This window comes from Pyrus communis, chromosome 13 (assembly GCF_041283825.1).
Source record: "Pyrus communis isolate YQ-2024b chromosome 13, ASM4128382v1, whole genome shotgun sequence".
NCBI classification, from domain to species: domain Eukaryota; kingdom Viridiplantae; phylum Streptophyta; class Magnoliopsida; order Rosales; family Rosaceae; genus Pyrus; species Pyrus communis.
Window position 1 is genome coordinate 23,368,232 of NC_142577.1, and position 19,220 is coordinate 23,387,451.

General features: G+C 36.9%; 3 protein-coding genes across 5 annotated transcripts; all 3 read right to left on the reverse strand.

Annotated features, from left to right (window-relative positions):
- Nucleotides 1-1,448: 1,448 nt before the first annotated feature.
- On the reverse strand, nucleotides 1,449-2,495 carry LOC137736620 (ethylene-responsive transcription factor LEP-like). The gene has a single exon (XM_068475859.2). The coding sequence runs from the start codon at nucleotides 2,376-2,378 to the stop codon at nucleotides 1,539-1,541; it is 840 nt and encodes a 279-aa protein (XP_068331960.2). The 5' UTR covers nucleotides 2,379-2,495; the 3' UTR covers nucleotides 1,449-1,538.
- A 5,887-nt stretch (nucleotides 2,496-8,382) lies between these two features.
- Nucleotides 8,383-12,374, reverse strand: LOC137737212 (nudix hydrolase 12, mitochondrial). Of its 3 annotated transcripts, none has more exons than XM_068476629.2 (5): nucleotides 11,598-12,374; nucleotides 9,625-9,727; nucleotides 9,452-9,535; nucleotides 8,965-9,114; nucleotides 8,383-8,797 (listed from the first exon to the last, which is right to left on the reverse strand). In XM_068476629.2, the coding sequence occupies exons 1-5, from the start codon at nucleotides 11,666-11,668 to the stop codon at nucleotides 8,576-8,578; spliced, it is 630 nt and encodes a 209-aa protein (XP_068332730.1). In that variant the 5' UTR covers nucleotides 11,669-12,374; the 3' UTR covers nucleotides 8,383-8,575. The 3 variants fall into 3 exon arrangements, with proteins under 3 accessions (XP_068332730.1, XP_088539621.1, XP_088539620.1); XM_088683495.1 differs by having other exon boundaries at nucleotides 9,625-9,712; nucleotides 11,598-12,197; XM_088683494.1 differs by lacking the exon at nucleotides 11,598-12,374 and adding an exon at nucleotides 11,147-11,591.
- Nucleotides 12,375-15,515: 3,141 nt separating this feature from the next.
- On the reverse strand, nucleotides 15,516-16,767 carry LOC137737395 (small ribosomal subunit protein eS27y). The gene is made up of 4 exons (XM_068476853.2): nucleotides 16,611-16,767; nucleotides 16,155-16,256; nucleotides 16,014-16,042; nucleotides 15,516-15,891 (listed from the first exon to the last, which is right to left on the reverse strand). The coding sequence occupies exons 1-4, from the start codon at nucleotides 16,611-16,613 to the stop codon at nucleotides 15,765-15,767; spliced, it is 261 nt and encodes an 86-aa protein (XP_068332954.1). The 5' UTR covers nucleotides 16,614-16,767; the 3' UTR covers nucleotides 15,516-15,764.
- Between the last annotated feature and the right edge of the window lie 2,453 nt (nucleotides 16,768-19,220).

Below are 19,220 nucleotides of genomic sequence, written 5' to 3' on the forward strand. Positions count from 1 at the left end.
GAGTATTTTAGCGATGAAAACGCAGCATAGGGTAAAAAGCATATGGGTTCAATGCAAAACCGAAAGCCAATAAGAAGTTAATTAAACAGTGATCAAAATATATAAGAATACGTGAAAGCGTGTGTATTATAAAACTAAATAATGAAAAGTGAAAACCGAAGACCGAAGACCGAAGACTTTAGACGGAGTCACATTAAATGGTGGCCGCTGACTAGACATTCCAACCGTGTTTGCGTCTCTTCCGTGGCAAAAAAATAAAGACCGACATGTTTCACAATCCGAATTCGTCATCGATTTCCTTTTGCGTGATAAACTGGCCGGCTTGGCCATATCATAGGAGATCAATGACATTAGTTTAGATATAGAAATAATTTTAAAGCTGGATTATGTTATGAACTTGTCAAATTACTAGTTATAGCTTCTTCTTGGTTTTTTTTTTTTTTTTTTTTTTCCTTCGGGAAATTGGCACAAAGCAATCAATTTCCAAATCTCAGTTATTGAAAATTATTTGATTTCAGTATGCCCTTCATATTTGATTGTTATATCATCAATCTTTAATTACTATGTTGTCGGTATAATTTTGATTTCTTCAACAATTGAGATTTAATTTATGATTAGTTTATTCAATTTCTCATAATTTTTCCTTCAAAAATTACATTTACTGGTTTTTTCATACAGGTGAAGGCAGGTGATTCAAATAAAGGGCTTCGAGTATGGTGCATAGACAAATGTTCTTAACTGTCAAGTTAGAAGCTTCTTGTTTCTATTACCTGCCAAACTAGCCCGTTCCTCGGTGGTTTCCCATATTTTGGACTGCTTGTATTTACCTTTGGGAAAATATTGGCTAAGCCACATGACTTTTTTTGGGAGTTCAAATCTTCAGACATCTGCACCAAAAAGACTCTGGCCTCTCTGTGCCCAATTTATTTGAATGACACGTGTTTTTTTTTCATATATTTTATCTTTTTATTTTTATTTTTTTAATTGAGGAAATAAGTTGATGAGTTAACATTATTAAGTGGGGTTCAAATGAATAGTCAAATGTCAACAAATAAGATAGATCACAGAGAAGCCATAGAAGATTTGAACTCGTTTTTCTAGTGTTAAACGTCTTATGCACGCTTAACTGTGCCATACAAGGGAGGTGGTCTTGTGTGTGTGATCGGCCACTTATATACTGCCTTCTTCCTACATAGTGGGATCAGGGCAAGCTACAGTTTGAGAAGAGAAAAAACAAATTATTCCGTTTTGTTTGTGTGGCTGCACGGTCACATGCTCCGTCCGTCTGTCGTGCACCAAAATTTCTCCATACAAAAAAATAACTCACCAGGCTAACTAAACCAAGCCAAACCATTAGAACATTTACACTCTCGAAGAAGCTCAAATTCTTGCAATATAAAGAGCATAGCCATTACAATTTCATCAAGGCACCCTTACTTTTGGCCCATCACAAAACAAAACAAGTTGATAAAAAAAAAGAAAAAAATAAAATAAAAAGAAAACCACACTTGAAGATCAGATGGATTGACTAAACCAAGTCAGTAGAAATAGGCAGAGGATGAACCCAAATCAAACCCATCAATACCCGCATCCGGGACAGGTGGCATGCTCCCAAACAATGGGCTGTGCTGCACATACTCGTTCGAGTCAAAGCCCACATAGGACCCACTCACCATTGAGTCCAGCCCATTGTTCGTCGTGGGCTCAGAAAACCCGTAAAAGCCCGACTCATTCCAAACTCCGTCCGAGCTCATAATGCCTTCAGGCCCATAACAAGTGGAGGAGGAGACACAAGGAGGCAAAGGTGGTAGCTCATGAGTGTGAGATTGAGACTGATACCCGGATTCATCAGCAACAACGCCGGGAGTGGGCCCATAAGACCCGCTTCCGAACTCTGTTGATGAACCCCCAGAGACTGTGTAGGCATCAAATGGGTCCTGATGAGTGAAGAAGGGCTGCTGGGTGTGTGTTTGGGACTGGGAGTGGGTTTCGGGAAGTGGGGTAGTGAAGAACGCTGACATGTCGCGTTGCGATTCGTCGGGTGAGATAATGGAGGTGACAGACGAGCCATGTGGCATGTCTGAATAGACAAAGTTGGTTCGAGCCTTGGAACCGCGCATGGAGCGAGCGGCTCGGTCGTAGGCCAAGGCGGCCTCCTCCGCCGTATCGAAGGTTCCGAGCCAATGCCTCTCTTTGGTCGAAGGGTCTCGTATCTCAGCCGCATATCTGCCCCACGGCCTTCTCCTCACTCCAAGAAACCTAGTCTCCTGCTGGGTTTGTGGTTGTTGGGTTTGTTGCTGTTGTTGCTTTCTTTTGGTTTTTGATGAAGATGATGGTGAGTTGTTTGATTTAGAAGGTGAGGCTGTGAAGAAGTCCATGGATTTTGATTGAAAAACAAAACAAAAATGAAAAAAGCGTTTCTATAAATTTCTCTGTGAGATAATGCTTTGGATAGAGATTGTCAGTGATGACTACTAGAATTTTTAGAGAAGGGAATGATTGTAGGCTTCTTGGGTTTTCGTCCGTTGCATGTTGGGGTGTTTAAATAAGGGAGATTATTATGTAATTAATTAATTAATATTAATAATATAGTAATGTTTTATTATAGTGATTTGACGTAACTGGAACACCGCCGCGTGATTTGGTAGTTTCGCTTAAATTATAACAGATAATACTAGGAAGACTAAATTTTTTAAACCAAATGATATGTCCTTAATAAAAAAACAAGCACGTTAATCGACATTTAATTAATAATTCACTCATCTATAACCACATTACTCAATTCTAACATATGTTTATTTTATCAAATACGCTAAAAGTGAAACGTATTAAACAAGTCGTCCTCCTATGTTATAATACGCAAAATAATAACTCTACGTAACAATGTTTTCTTTAAACACAAAAATTTCTCCTTATATTAACAGAGTTGCCCATAAACCAAATAAGTTGTCAAATGATGAGCAATTCTCACACTCACGCATGCTAATCATCATCAGAAATTTTGGGTCCATCTTTTTCATGACTGACATCATGTAATTTCTGCCACAAAACACATCATCCATGGCTGAGGCCCGAGGGCACCCTGGAGAGTGTTGTTCTCTGTGCTGCTGACAGCAACTTCATGAATCCGTTGCTAATTTATTTGTTGAAATCTAGTTTATTTAAACAAAACCCTAATTAAATCACCGTGGAACCTTTGCAATATATGCCTTAGATTTCCGATTGATTGAATAAGTACTTAATAATACATTTTCTATCTTGTTTATTTGGCATGCATGATTAGCAACTTATGGCCATTATTATCCTTGTGTGCTGATTCATGTAACTTGTTGCAAGTTTATGTTCTTAATAATTAGGAATATTTTTTCAATTGGATTAAATATTATAATACAGAACTCCCAAGTTCTTAATATCATATCTAACCTAAAGTTTGCTCGCATGTGCCTTAGGAAGGAGGGAGGGAGGGGGAGAGAGAGAGAGAGAGAGAGAATCTGAATTGAATGTATGATCAGCTACTGATCATGGACACTATTGCAGTAATCAAATCACTTTGAATTATGAGCATGCACGCCTGAGAAGAAGTTTTATATATCCAAACCCAAAAGCTTTGTAAAAGGAGTAACCTGCAACATATGATTGCTCAATACATCTCAAATCTCTAATTATCATTCCCATGATCATTCAATTGTCAGTACCCCCATCATTGATCATCCCAATGCAATTAGCAAATCACCATTTTAATACCACCTTTATCTTTTCGAGCATTAGAAATGCTAAGGAGATTTTCTTACTCTCAAAGTAATTGAGACTCTCTATAGACTCTCTGTCACATTACAGTTTAATATCAATTATCGTGTCCACATTATAAAACAATATGCCAAAAATTTAAGGTGGCAGAGAGTCTATAAAGAATCTCACTTTTCAGAGTATCTCCTTAGCATTTCTCTTTCGAGCATGTATACTAGATCATCCCCAAGATTTTCTTTCTTTTCATTTCACTTTCAACTAAAATGGACATAAATTGTAAAACCATATGAAAAAATTATATTTTGAAATTTCTTTTTGACCCGCTAGATTTTTTGGAATCAATCACATCCATAATGCAATTTTTTATTTGAACGTGTAGTTTAAATTTACAATCTAATGAAATGTTATTAAGTGACAAATGATATTATTGTCCTATACCTATGTAGATAGTGTAAATAATATTCACATAACAATTGCGAGAGGGGTCATGTTACTCTACACATTGCATATGGAGACTTTTACGTACATGCACAACACAGGGAATATAATTATCTCAGCCACGTGCATCCAATTTGAGCTTATAATATAATGATATGTTCCACACCTTCTTTCCCAACTTTTCAAACCAAATTTTTTGTTTTATAATTCGTTTAACTACATGGAAATGGCTTTTTCCTCTTATATTTTGGTGAGTTTTGGAGCATCCTTCGTTGCTCATGAATATGCACACGCAGATAGACCTCCATTGAAGGAAAGCCATGTTGGGTTGCATGTGAGAGGGACACAAAGGGCATAGCTTTTTGAAGAAAAACAATCACTAGGAAAGACCTACGTAATAGAAAAAGATCGAGAGAAAACTTGACCTATTGGGACCCATTTTCTTGGCCTTTCGGTACACAGTACATGCATATCTAATTACTTTAGATATTTAGGTTAACTAGTGCTTTGTTATTGTAACTGGAATCCGATTTAAGACCAATTTATTGGATTATGGATAACGAAAACAAGAAAGAAAAAGTACTAAGATGGCAATACCTTAATGAAGACATTAGTCAGCTTAATCTAAATTAATGATGGTGGCAGTTCAGATCCACATATCTTAGTCTTCTGTCTTATCCTTCCAAATATTTTTCTCCTACAAGTTCTTGTAACTTGTGCTAATTGTGAATTGGTAATTATCAACTTAATCCCAAATTGGTGCATGCCTCATGGTTGGGCATTGTGTGAAACCATATGCTAAGAAAAATTTTGTTGGAGATTTTGACTCGATGGAAGGAAAAAAGAGCATTTCACATCAAAATTACAAAGTGTGACTTTCCTCTACAAAGAGATCAACAATCAAATCCAGATTCTTCAAACCGAACAATCATCTTTCTAACAATGAACCAAGTCACCCTGATCATATAGAAATTGTCTTTCATGGGAAATGCATAATATATTTGATACCCCTGGATCTCTTCATTCATCGTTGATTGATTTTTTATGTGATGTTTTAAAAATATTTTATCACAATATAGATTCACACTTTAAATTTTAATGTCAAACTCAACAGTCACATACGTGTTTGGACGTCACTCAATAGGATTTGGTAAACAATCTTTTTACGTTCACGTGTGCATGTTCACTCTCATGGGAATCACATTGCTACCCTATTGCAAAAGTGGAGCCTATATACTGTGTAAAAATTGGAGGGAGCCAAGGTCACAAATAGGTCAAACATTTGCATCCATTTTAAAAGAGGGACAACTAATTATAAACTTAGGGCAACAAGCACGCAAGTTGAAATAAAGATTGAGGTGTTTTTAACACGTTTGATTTTATCTTTGTGTCAAAAAAAAAACTAATGTAAATTTGTCTTTCCAATTTATCATCGGTTACACCTAAATATCGTTATCAATGCCCAAGACAACCAAAATGGCCCTTCGAGTGACCATATAATCTAACATGGGGAACCCTTTCAAAATTAAAATATGGCTAGTACATGATATGATATCTAGCATATAGTCCAATCTACCTTCCAAATATTGCAAAATAAAGGTTATACCTAATTAACTACCATCAAGAAAGTGGAAAGATAGCATCTGTATAGAGATAAATCGGCCGTTCGTGATTCCTGGACACAGATTTCTGAATTTAGGCCAAACAAGGCTTTATGCCGATTGATCACCATTATTCTATAAGATGGTATTCTTTTTAGACATTTGGCAATATTATTATGGTGCATTTTTTGACTGAGATATCGGTCTCTCTCTTTGACTCATGACTGACACAACACAACTATATACCGTTCCTACTTCCTAGCTTCCATTTTAATTAAACAATTCTGAAAAAAATATAGAAAGAGAGATTCTCAAGAAGCACCTTCTCAATTCGAATCGATGGTTTTGTGATGACAAATTTTATAGGTTAGTCAGTATCTGCAATCATATGCTAAATGGTCTTAAATCAATAAAATATAGCGCATCGTTTTCTTAAGCATTTGAGTGGCATGGCCAACCCATGTGCTTCCTCTATACAGAGTATACTGTTGACAAGCAATTCTTGATTGTATATAATTTAAATTGTGTGGAACTTATATCTTATATGGTTAAGAGTATTTATTTTGTTTAAAACGTCATGTTTGAATAAATATAAATTTGATAAAATAAAAAAATTATAAAAAAATTGTTTTATTCTAAACAATTCATAAAATCTGATGAAAAAAAAATCATTTTGTTCTAAAAACAACGAATAAAATCTGACATGCATGGGTAGATTGTGAATCTGTTGAGTATATACTTTCAACTTCAAGTGAGAATAAATTAGCCAACTAGGGTTAGAGTGTCCAAAGTATGTGAGTGCAATTTTAATAAATCTCTAATCTTAATTAACTTCTTGGTTTAAGAAAACAGAAAAAAGAAAACAAGAAGGTTTATATAATGGTGGGTGGCGTTAAGAACTAATTAGTAGGTGAATAGTGGTTTCCTGGGGGAAGAAAATTAAGTGTCAAAAGTCAAAAAAACTCGAATAAAGGCCAAGGTGGATTTGTGAATCCCATGAATCTCCAATTTCAAGGCACAAATAAAACAGATATACGTGAGTGAAAAGATGTGTTGGAAAGAAAGGTGTAGAGAGTCAAAGGAACCCTCCCCGTGTTACATGGAACAAAAGTGTAAATCAAATTGAGGGTTTGATAAAGGTCGCAGTTCAACAATCCAGACAACTAGGACAAAGTTGAGTTAAGCACGCAAACAAGGTCCCTTGATCCTTTCCCTTTGGTCATATTCATATATATTCTTCAACTCATTTTGTGAGATTTTTATGTATTATGGCTACATCGTTATCTAATGTTACTAATATGATTGTCTTAATATACGTATTAGGTCGCTGATATGTGTAAATTATCAACTTTCGTATCTATTCATATTTAATAAGATTAATAACTACGTTAAGATACAATCACAAAATGTCATTTGATCACTTGTTACTTTCTCACGTTCGTATATATTTTTTATATTTGTTTCAATAGATTTTTCAATGTTAACGCCACATGTTATTACTAATCCATTCATGTTAAAACATTTACATACAAAATCCTTAAATAAGACTATTATAAAAATGTGACAGTCAAACTAAAAACTTCTAATTGCAACTTGCTCTCTAGCTAAGTTAAAGTCATCTACAGTGAAGCAGAAGGTCTCTGTCAATGCACGAGTTCACATAGTCGTCTCAGAAAATTGAGATACCGAAAGGGAAAAGTACAAAGTTGATCGAACCCCACGGCCTTTGGAATTAAACTTAAACGAACCAGGAAGATTAATTAAGGTATTTTTCTTTGGAGGGTGAATGTTTTTGTATTGTGCTCTAGCATTTTTGCAAGGATTCAGGGTTTCGAGGGAGCGTTTGGATGTTTGAATTTTTCTTGTCGTGTTTGAAGATCATTCCGGACTTTGAGATATTTTTGGCTCTTTTCTGTTTTGCTCGTTTTATTCATTGTGAATTTGTGATGAGATAAAACTATGTATGTTCAAGTATTTAGTGTCAAGATTTCAGAGAGACAGCTACCGAAAGCACTACTAATTACACTAGAATTGTTTTTTAACTTGTAGTTTATCACTTCCACAGCAGGACAGTTATGGAAGTTTTTATTCCAAAAAGCTTCTGTGTTACGAGAATTAGAACTACACAAAATATACGTCGTATAAAATATTTGCCGATTCTCTAATATAGAAGTTTTGCATTCTCCAAACATTAAACAGTAGTTCTTGTAAACAAAATTTTAAATGATGAACAAGTACATAATTTAAGGGTTCTCAATTGTGCATTCCACCAAATCTTGATTTGATTACAGGCTTGTACAAATTGAGGAAAGAGTAATGTTATTCTTACCAGAATTTTATACCACATTTCTTTATCATATTAGGTAACAGATGAGTTGGACAAGCCACATCATTTAATTTCAATCTCTTTATTAATTAAAATACTTAGATAATCTTAAGTGGAAGCATGAGACTCCTCGTATACCACAATCATCATTTAATTAACAATCTTTTTATTAATTATTGATTAACATTTTAATTAAATGCTAATTAATTTAGATGATGTGGTTGTCCAACTCATCTACCGTCTCAGATAGTAAAGAAATGTGGTATAAAATTGTGGTAAGAATAGCATTATTGATAAGGAAATCTAAACAGACTTAGTAAAAAAATAAACATAATTACTAGGAAAAATACAACAGTTTAAGACTAGAGAAAATTGCTACAGATGGGAAATTTCAGTACAAGGGATTTTTACATGACTTGTGATCATTGATCAACCCTGTACAGTTCATTTACTGCATGAATTTTTAAGCAGCAAGCTGCTGGATGCTGGGATGATTAGCAAAGGACGTTGACGATGATGACATTGGATGTTCTGATCCAATTTCTGAGATTGGCCTCAAAGGAAGTTCATCCAGCTCTTTCCTTGTGTCATTTTCCCTGGTCTCCGAGAGAGCTGTTGCAAATTTTCGTAGCGCTTCTCGCATCCAGTCATAACGACAGGATCTGAATGCTTCTTCTATTGTGAGCTGAAAAATGGTTACAACCAACAAATTATATCAAGTCCTCACTTAAGGTCGCGCCAAAGGGCGGAGTTTGAAAGCTAATATGGTTACAAATTTATAGTGCTTGTTTCAACTAGTTCACAGCATTTTATCTGCTTGCCCAAAAGTTTGCAACAGTGTACAGAACTCACCCATTTCCTTCCATAGTTAGCCTGCTCGGGCCAGGAATCGAGTTCCTCAGTCACCTCCATTGCAAACATGAAACCTTTACAACCTCCTTGCAGACTGCAGCTCTTCTGTTTGCTCTTGCTTCTATACTCCCAAGCTCCCAGTGGATTGTCCTGAAGCAAATATGAAATTTATTTATTTACTTGAGTTTCATAGTCTGAATTGAGTTAGTCATCTTTTATGCAGTGAAGCATGACCAGTCTCAGTGTTATGCATGAGGCACTGTAATCACATTAAACAAGTACCAACGAAAATCGGGTAAAACCACGAAACAGATTTCCAAAACTATTGACACATGAAGTGAGAATCCATTACAACAATAGGTTACATGAGAGAATATGTGAGGCAGAAAACTCCTAAATTAGATGTCCAGGTACAAATTCTGTTGCATTTAAAAATTAAAGTGCCAAGGTGGCCGTGCCTGTTACCAAGCAGGGAAGGGAAACCTACACCAAGAACTCCTTTCACTCCGGCTTCCTCTAAGGCCTCGCGACAGGCAGCTTCGCTCATGGTTTCGTCATCCTCCCATCCACCCTGATCATGAAAGAAGGTGTTGCTATGCTTAATGTTTGACCAAAGTAGAGCCCTTATGTATTGAGCAAATAAAGCAAGAAGATATATACCTTTGGAAACACAAGATCGTCCCGACTTGGAGAAGAAATCATGAGAACAAGCAATTTTTGCTCTATACTGCCATCACTCTTTTCAAACCTATAAGGAATACACCTATTTTTTACACCACATAGAAAGTTAAAACCAGAACTCCCTCAAAACCAAAAACTTCCAGATTAATGTGAGATGCTGTAGCTGGTTGAAAAGAAAATACAGAAGGGAAATGTTATAGAAGTTCTCGATAAATCCTCAGAGAGAGAGAGACAGAGAGGGCAGGGGGGGATGTGCTCAGGGAAGAACATCATCGATAGATAATAACAGATAGGATACTCTACACAGAAAGGATTAGGGCCAATCCAAAGAGCCAACGCGTTATTATGACATGTTATACATACTGAACCATAATTGCCCTATGAACCTTCCATGATTTTCCTACATTTACAAACAATAAGGTTTGATCTTAAGAGTCCAATCACTCCCACACACTCTTCTAGCTAAGTGGCTTAAGTTCAGGCTAATCAGCAAGAGGGTGGTATCCATTTAAGCAGATTCAAATAATATGAGAGAATATACTTGGTTGAAAGAGAAATGCAGAATGAGGAAAAAAGCCCCCATAAAACCTAGAGAGTGAGAAGGAGTAGTTCTGAATGAAGAACACTACCAACCACGTACAGAAGGATATCCAGCGCAAAATAAGCGATAGGACCAACACAAGGAATAAACTAGTTATGATGACATGATGTACCTACTGAACCGTATTATATGACACTTCCCTGATTTAACTACATTTTCACAAACAAATTGTTTTGATCATGAATTACTGAGTCCATTCACTCGCAGACTCTACCTACCTAAGTACTTATTTCCTGGTAATCAACAAGAGGAGGGTATCACTGTAAAGATTTACATCATTTTCCTGCATTATTCATGACGACTCTTAAGTTTACTCGTGTTATGTTTTCTACCAGATCAGTTATGCTGCAAGCGAAACATTGTAAATTTTTGTAGCATTTTCCTGCATTATTACTCATGAAGACTAATTAATAGTTGACGATCATATTTATAAGCATAAGTTTTGTTCTTAATACTTAATTATGATAGTCTCGAGGAGAGACTAAATCCTCCTCTTAAGAGGAGATAAACAGTTACCAGTCTGAGTTATGCAATATTGCAAGCATAATATTGTCAATCACGGATATCAAAACAAGAGAACCGTACAAAACATTAGTTAGAAAGCTTTTCAGTTTTACACTTGCTATAATGTCAACTCAAGATGAAGTGAAAGCCTGCTAAAGTTCGATTCATTACTCAACTGATACAAACTAACAATTGGGATGCAAAGATAGCTATGAGACACAGGCATACATACAAAGACGATAAAGTTCTTAAATTGCCACACCTTCCTTAGCTGTTAGGTAAGATATCGACAATCGATACGTGTCTAAGCCTTATAGGTCTTATCCAACGATTACGATAGATAATGTTATTTAAAGACTTGATAAGAAAATAACTTTACTATGAATACAAACTCACATTAGAGAACACTTCAACTGTGCAATGACTAAAAGCGAAATTTCCAATGGTTGGTGCGAAGTGTGAATGGAATACAGACCCATGAGATGTCAAAAGGCAATTTTTAGGCCCAGCTTTGGCAACTCAACCCTTGGCCATTAGCAATTTTGGACCCTTTGGCAACTTGTTAAAACAAAACATTGGGACCCAGAGATAAGCTTTTGTCACCTCAATTCTACCTACTGTGCAAATTTTTTTTTCCACACTCAAAGATAAAAATCATTTGAGACATAAGTAACACATGCTGCTAAAACATCAAGAAATTATCATAAAACGAGTGTTGGCAAGGCTTCAATTCTCCAACGTGGGATTCATACTCTCAGTAAACAGTAAAACACTTGCTTCCTTCGATCAAAAGAGAACTAAGGAAACAATCTATGACCAAAAACAGAGAGGTGATAGAAGTGCTCACCCCGAAACAAGCCTCAAATGACCGTCGTAGCGCTGCCTCTGCCGCCCTGTTCTTGCCGTTAGATAGGACATGATAGTAACCTGCAGACCGAGAAAACAACCCTAACAATATCTACAATTGGGGGACTTGTTCATAAGGGTTTGCTGGAGTTTCTGAGTATGTATGATTTATATATGTAGAGCATACAGAGAACAACGAAAAACTAAGGCCCTGGAGAAAAAAATGAGAGAATCTTTAAATTTAAATGGATTAGAGGGGAGGGAGAGAGAGAGAGAGAGAGGAAGAAAAAATGGAGAGTCAATAAGGGCGACGGTGACGCTGAATCTAGTAACAAATTGTATGTTGTTTGAACAGATTAAATTTGGCTTCCTCTATTTGCTGCTCCTTCACAGAAATTGCTGCTTACACAATATTTTCTGGAGGAGAGAGAGAGAGAGCCATATATAAATGTTTACGCGGGAAGACCAAATCAACGCTAATCACTTGAATATGTAAACGTCAAACTCATAGCGTGATATGGGGTCTAGAACTTTTGTGAAAAGACGATATTCTAGACTACTTGAGTTTAGCAAAAGAGGAATCGTACTCGAGTGCTAGAGAGTATAATTCAATCAATGAACAGAGATGGAAGTCTAGTGTTTCACATTTGCAGGCCTAGAATTCTGGTTGAACGGATTATTTGTTTCATACTTTGTGTTTGTTTTCCTACAACGTCGGCAGTATCGATGACAGGCCTTGCTGTTTTCAACCACAAAAAAAATCAAGACAAAAAAAGAAGCATTGGGGAAACTCAGTCCCTCTCAAAGATATATGAAGATTCCAATTAAAATTTAATATTAGGGTTGGGATAGAGCCCCACCAATAATTGCCCGACCAAATTGCACGTCAGTGTCATGCACCGGTATCATCTCCTAATTCAGATTTACACGAGAAATGTTGAAAATTATTTGCACCCAAATACTCCCAAAAGAACCAAACCAAAACTCACGTTGCGTAAAATTAAGATTTGAAATCATTGCTTATATACATGTATTATCCATCAAATATTTGTCAACATCAATAAACCACAAATCTGCTATCAAATGGGAGATGCAAGTGCAATTGTAGAAGTCTATGATCGAAACACCTTTTAAAATGATTAAAAATGATTTTGATGAAAATACTTTTGAAGTTAATTCTTAGTAAAAATACAAGTAAATTCTTAAAAAAAATGCTTCCAATTCTTTAGAAACACAATTTTCTATTCTTTTTTTTTTTAAAACGATTTCAGCCATTTTGAAAACACCGTAATACTCTATATTTCGAGGGACTAGAAATTTTACTTTGTGACTTGTTTATTGGGTAAGATTGCAAGATAGAAATTAGTGGGGCCTCTAGAAGTAATTAGCCGCATGAATTGTTGCGAAAAAAAGTGTCACGACATTACAAAGGAAAAGCCAAAACCGTTTACTTGCGGTCAACGCTCTCACCATCGAACACCGTCTTTTATATTCTAAACCTGCTAAAAACTAATGCGAGAGATAAGATCGTTGATGATAGACAAACGTGGAGTCAATCGCCCATCCACACATTCGAAAAACTTTTCACTGTAATCTTGTATTACTAAATATGTTACGAGACAAACAGTATTACAAAATACAACCGTTCATGAAACACAACCATTCATGACACACAACCGTTAACTGATGTGAATCCCACAACGAATCGAGACGATACAGAACAACAATGAATAGCTCAGCAGCGGTCACTGATGAAATGGTGCTTTACATCAAAGCACCTCAACCACGATCCAGAACAACAATGAATAATTCAGCAGCGGTCATTGATGACATCAAAGCACCTCAACCACTTTAACCCCATTGTCCCCACCGCAACAACCGTTGACGACAGCACAGAACATTTATCTTCTTTTGTGGAAAAGACCAAGGACGGTCACATCACAAAGCACCAGGCAACGGCATGCACAAAAGAGAGGGGCCTAAGTTTAGGTAAAGCACATCTGGGCTTTTTTGCCTTGGATCGAAAGACTTTCATATGCAACGACCCAAAAAACATACTTCTGCGGACCTAATTGTTAACAAGCCTTACGGGAACCCAGCTCAATAAACACACAAGAATTGGCGAGGGAGCGAAAAGGGTAGGAAATGCTTGCAAAAGGATGCCAACGGCTTCCCCTTCCACAACCAGACTTCCCCAGCTGGGCTGAAATCCCAGGGCCTTCCAAAAAGGGGATGGTGGAAGGAAATAATGCTTCCCCAAGAATATACACAAACTGCGGTTCCACAGCTAGGGTTGAAACCCAATCAACCACTCTAGAACTAGTAGAGGATGCATTTTTAACAGGTCAGATCATACACCTGCAGTTGAGCATAGACGACTCAATAACCAACCCGAACCACAATCACAAACACAATGGTTAACATTTTCCCGGCCACATATCTCCCTCACCCTCCCCCTCTGACTAGGTCTCCTCTACCTCCCACCATGTGGTGGCCGAAGCCAATATTGAAACGCTCAAGAAATATTAGACAGTACTTATATACCGCATGCAACCGAACTGTAGAGACTTCAAACTCCACTCTGAGAATACCTTATCTAGTTACATGCATGATAAAAGTTGGAACTCTTTTTTAACCCATGTGACCTACCTCTAACTCATAGGCCTTATTTGAACCCAACGATCCTATCAAATGATCCTGCAAGGCAATGGCGATATGAGCCTTGACGGATACATAAATACTGCCCTAAAACAGAGTAATTAAACAATCACGATACCCCCTATACATCCCTAAAACTCTGCCCACAGAGAGAGATGCACACAGAGCACCACCAATGCTCAATAAACGTAAAACACAGGCCTAAAAAGCATGAAAATAACTACTTTTATGATATGAGATGATCGTTAAAACCTTTAAGGTAAAAGAGATAAAAGAATACATTATAACAGACAAAACACAAAATTCACAAGGCTGAGATATAAAAACAGCGATAGCAAACAAGCAAATAATAAATATCAAATAAAAAGAACAGGAAAACACTTCCTCAATAATATATAATCTCAACATGTAATTGATACCTCATAATGTCAAACAGCAAACTCATAGGCCTTATTTGAACCCAACGATCCTATCAAATGATCCCGCATAGCAATGGCGAGATGAACCTTAACGGATACATAAATACTGCCCTAAAACAGAATAATTAAACAATCATGACACCCCCTATACATCCCTAAAACTCTGCCCACATAGAGAGATGCACACAGAGCACCACCAATGCTCAATAAACTTAAAACACAGGCCTCAAAAGCATGAAAATGACTACTTTTATGATATGAGATGATCGTTAAAACCTTTAAGGTAAAAGAGATAAAAGAATACATTATAACAGACAAAACACAAAATTCACAAGGCTGAGAAATTAAAACAGCGATAGCAAACAAGCAAATAAAAAGAACAGGAAAACACTTCCTCAATAATATATAATCTCAACATGTAATTGATACGTCATAATGTCAAACAGCAAACTCATAGGCCTTATTTGAACCCAACGATCCTATCAAATGATCCCGCATAGCAATGGCGATATGAGCCTTAACGGATACATAAATTCTGCCCTAAAACAGAATAATTAAACAATCATGACACCCCGTATACATCCCTAAAACTCTGCCCACAGAGAGAGATGCACACAGAGCACCACCAATGCTCAATAAAAGTAAAACACAGGCCTAGAAAGCATGAAAATAACTACTTTTATGATATGAGATGATCGTTAAAACCTTTAAGGTAAAAGAGATAAAAGAATACATTATAACAGACAAAACACAAAATTCACAAGGCTGAGATATAAAAACAGCGATAGCAAACAAGCAAATAATAAATATCAAATAAAAAAAACAGGAAAACACTTCCTCAATAATATATAATCTCAAGATGTAATTGATACCTCATAATGTCAAACAGCAAACTCAATTAAAACAGAATCAAAATGCAGCACTGTCATACTAAGTCCAGAACGATCCTAACAAAATTAAATATCGGAACCCAAACCTAGATAACTTGACAATAACAACAGCACCCATTTCTTTTCTTCCACGTGATGAACCTTCAAAAGGCCTGCTTTCAAATAAACTAAGATGAGTCAAAAGTGGTCTTGGCAGGATCATCAGTCCCCCTTCCTCCTGAAAGAGCAACCTTCAGTGAGCCTGGCACGACCACCAGTAGGCTGGCACAGCACAGTCTGGCAGTTCCCGCACACCACAACTGTTTGAGAGTGACTGAACACAGTGGTTCTGCAAAAACATTTTCCATTACATTCACTTCTAAGCAACAAATAAATACTCTTATCTCCTAATTTTGCACATAATTTAATAAATACCTTAAAAGAAAACTACAAAAACGGATAAAAACTTACATGTTGAAGCACCCCTGGCACTTGACATCCTATTCAAGTTTAAAACAATCAGAATTAGTGCTATCCCACTTAAGTATTCAAAACTAAACAACCTAAATACGAAACCCAAATGCGTAAGCATCCATCGATTAACATCCATACCATAAAGAAAGAGTTGGGGGTCTGCACGAGCCTCTTGAGCTTGTGCTTCCTCTTCTCGAGCTCAGCTGGTGGATGGAGCAAATCGATATCGTTCTGAAGCACCTGTTAACAAGAAGCAACCAAACATCCATTACAACACAACCCATTTCTCAAATCATTAACTTATTTCTATTTTCTCTAATTTCACTAATCATTTTATCAAAAAAGAATCATGTCGAACCATTTTCCCGGGAAAACAAACAGTGGTTATGTATTGTGCTCAAACCCTAACCCTAATTTTTAGAACGACGCAAAATAAAATAAGCGGAGTTCGATCCTCTATCCTAACAGATATCCATTGGGTTCATGTTTCAAGTATATATAAACAGATATAGACATAGCTGCGTTCTAAGGTACCGGAAAACAAGAACCGATGGAGAATTACAGATCCGAAAGAGGAAGGTCGGTTGGGCTTACCATCTTGATTGAAAACGAAGATCGTAGAAAACGGCGGCGACCGCGAATGGAAGACTCTAGGGAGCGAGGGAGCTTGCAACGATGGCTGGTGAGAGAGGAGATTTAGGGTTTATAATTAAGGGCGAATATAAATGAATGGCTGAATGATTCTGGCCCTTGGATCTGCAGCAAGTTCGATCTTAGCCTTTCACTAGTATTGTCGTCGTTTGCGTCTAAGTTTCTATTTCATTTTGGGCCTCTAAAATTTTTGTTACCTTTGTGAATAATGGGCTTATTTTTGTCCAATTTTTGTGCCCTTGGTCCAATCCAAAGCACTCAAAGCTTATTTTTTAAAGAAATCACCAAGCACTTTGTGGCAATTTTATACATGGGTATGAAAGTCTTTTTATTTTAAATAAAAGTGATTATGATTTTTAGATACAATTGACTTGTGACAAGACGATATTCTATTCTAATTGGTTGCAAGCAGCTAACACACAACTCTAGTAAAATAGTCCAACTCACATATGCAATTGATTTATATCCCACTATTAGAAGAGTTTACTTGACCAAATTTTGTTTCTGTCAGATAAAGAAAATTTTAGGTGCTTATAATCGACATCGTGGCAAGTGTATGCTAAAACATAGTTCAGGTTGTATTTAGGCCCTCTAGAGATGCCCTAAGTAATCTTGATTACTAAAGGGTTATATAACTTTTATATTTCAAACCAAAATATCACTTTAAGCTACAGTAAAAATAGGGAGGAGGTTTAAACTCGGAACGTAGTGAAATGAGGAGGAATTCACTAGAGCAATCCACCATTTGCTAAGGTTATAGAGACTTCTTTTTTCCTCATGTGAGTAAGGTAACTGATCGCATTCATGCGTCCAGAATGTGATGCAACCATCCCACAAAAAAATGCTTAATTTTTGTCTAACGGAAACATACATCTGCCCGGCTTTTTTCTTATATAAACACCCCCAAATGCATCACATATATTACACAAAATTGACTACTTATAGATATCAGTTCACATAATTAGGTCCCCGCCAATGAGGTCGAGTAGCAGTGCATTAATTCCCGTACTGGGTCTTGTGGCAATGCTTCTGGTAGCATGGCCTGCAGCAACAGTGGTCCATGGCGATCAAGATGCTGCAGCCCTGGCATGTGCCTTGCTCTGTTTTGAAGGCTGGTACTCATGCGTCACTGCTTGTTTGGGACACGGCGGCAGCGGGGTGGATGCATGCATTAGTGACTGCAACGGTAAAAACACAAAGTGCGACGAGCATTGCCCTCGATCACCTCTTCTACCACCACCACCACCACGATCAATGCAGCCACAGCCACCTAAATTACCATAAGCCTGGAGTTGATCAACTTCACACACACACACACACACATATATATGTATATATGCGAGTGTGCAGCCTACTGCTCTAAGTTATGTCTACGTCCAATAAAATAAAAGGCTTCGTACTTTATACTTAAGCTTTGATCAATTATACAACTTAATTGCAATATCTCTTCCTACATTTTACTTAATTTATGAATAATGCTATTTGGAACACATTTGCTTAATTACCACCCATGTAATAGAGTTAAGCCCCATTGTTTTTAGGTGGAATTCACTTGTATTACATATGTGGTCAACAAGTTATGAACTCAGAAAAGTACCACTACTACAAAATTGGCTTCTTGTGTTGGTTAGTGGTGGCGGTTTTATACTGTTACTGTCGGATAAAATATTTTCCAATGTTTAAAAAGTGTCGGAAAATAAAGTATTACTATCGGTTATATTCGACAAGAATAATAAAGTACATTTTTTAAATAATTTTAAACAGTTCTGGTGGATATATCCGACATAAGTAAGTAATATGTTAAATCTATCAATTATTTTCGAATTTTTTATACTAACTCTGGCGGTTATAACTAACACAAATTTTTTCAAATTTTTTAAATATTTACTGTCGGTTTTATCTGACCGAGAATGCTCTTATTTATTCATTATTAATATATTTCCTGTCGGTTATATCCGACACAAGTTCTGTCAGTTTTAGAGCCTTAACCGACAGAAAATTCATTTCCTGATGCGGACAATTATGTCGCTTATTATATCCGCCACTGCATTCATTTTCTGTCGGATTTTGCTTAATATCCGACAGTAATATACGTTTCTTGTCAGTCATCATAGCGACGCTAATAAATTGTTTCGTAGTAGTGACCTCCACGATTCCACCATCTCATCATCGCCTCAACTGACATTACCATCATCATCTCACCATGGCCACCACCACTTGTACCTCCACCACCACCTCTACCACCTCTGCCGCTATCATCCCAACCTCTCAACCACCATTTTCACAACCATCCCTCATAACCATTGTTAACACAACCATCTTCTACCACCATTGCAGCAGTTGCCGCCACCACCAGCACCATCACCACTCCCTCCACCATTGCCCTCTACCTTGCTATTGCCACCACTTGAATGCCGCCAATATTAACATCTTCATTCTCACCACACCTACTACCACTACTCCAACCACCATTGCTACAACACAACTCTTGTCTCAACCACACCATCGATCCTATCACCTCCACAATTACTACCAACCATAAATTTGTTTTGA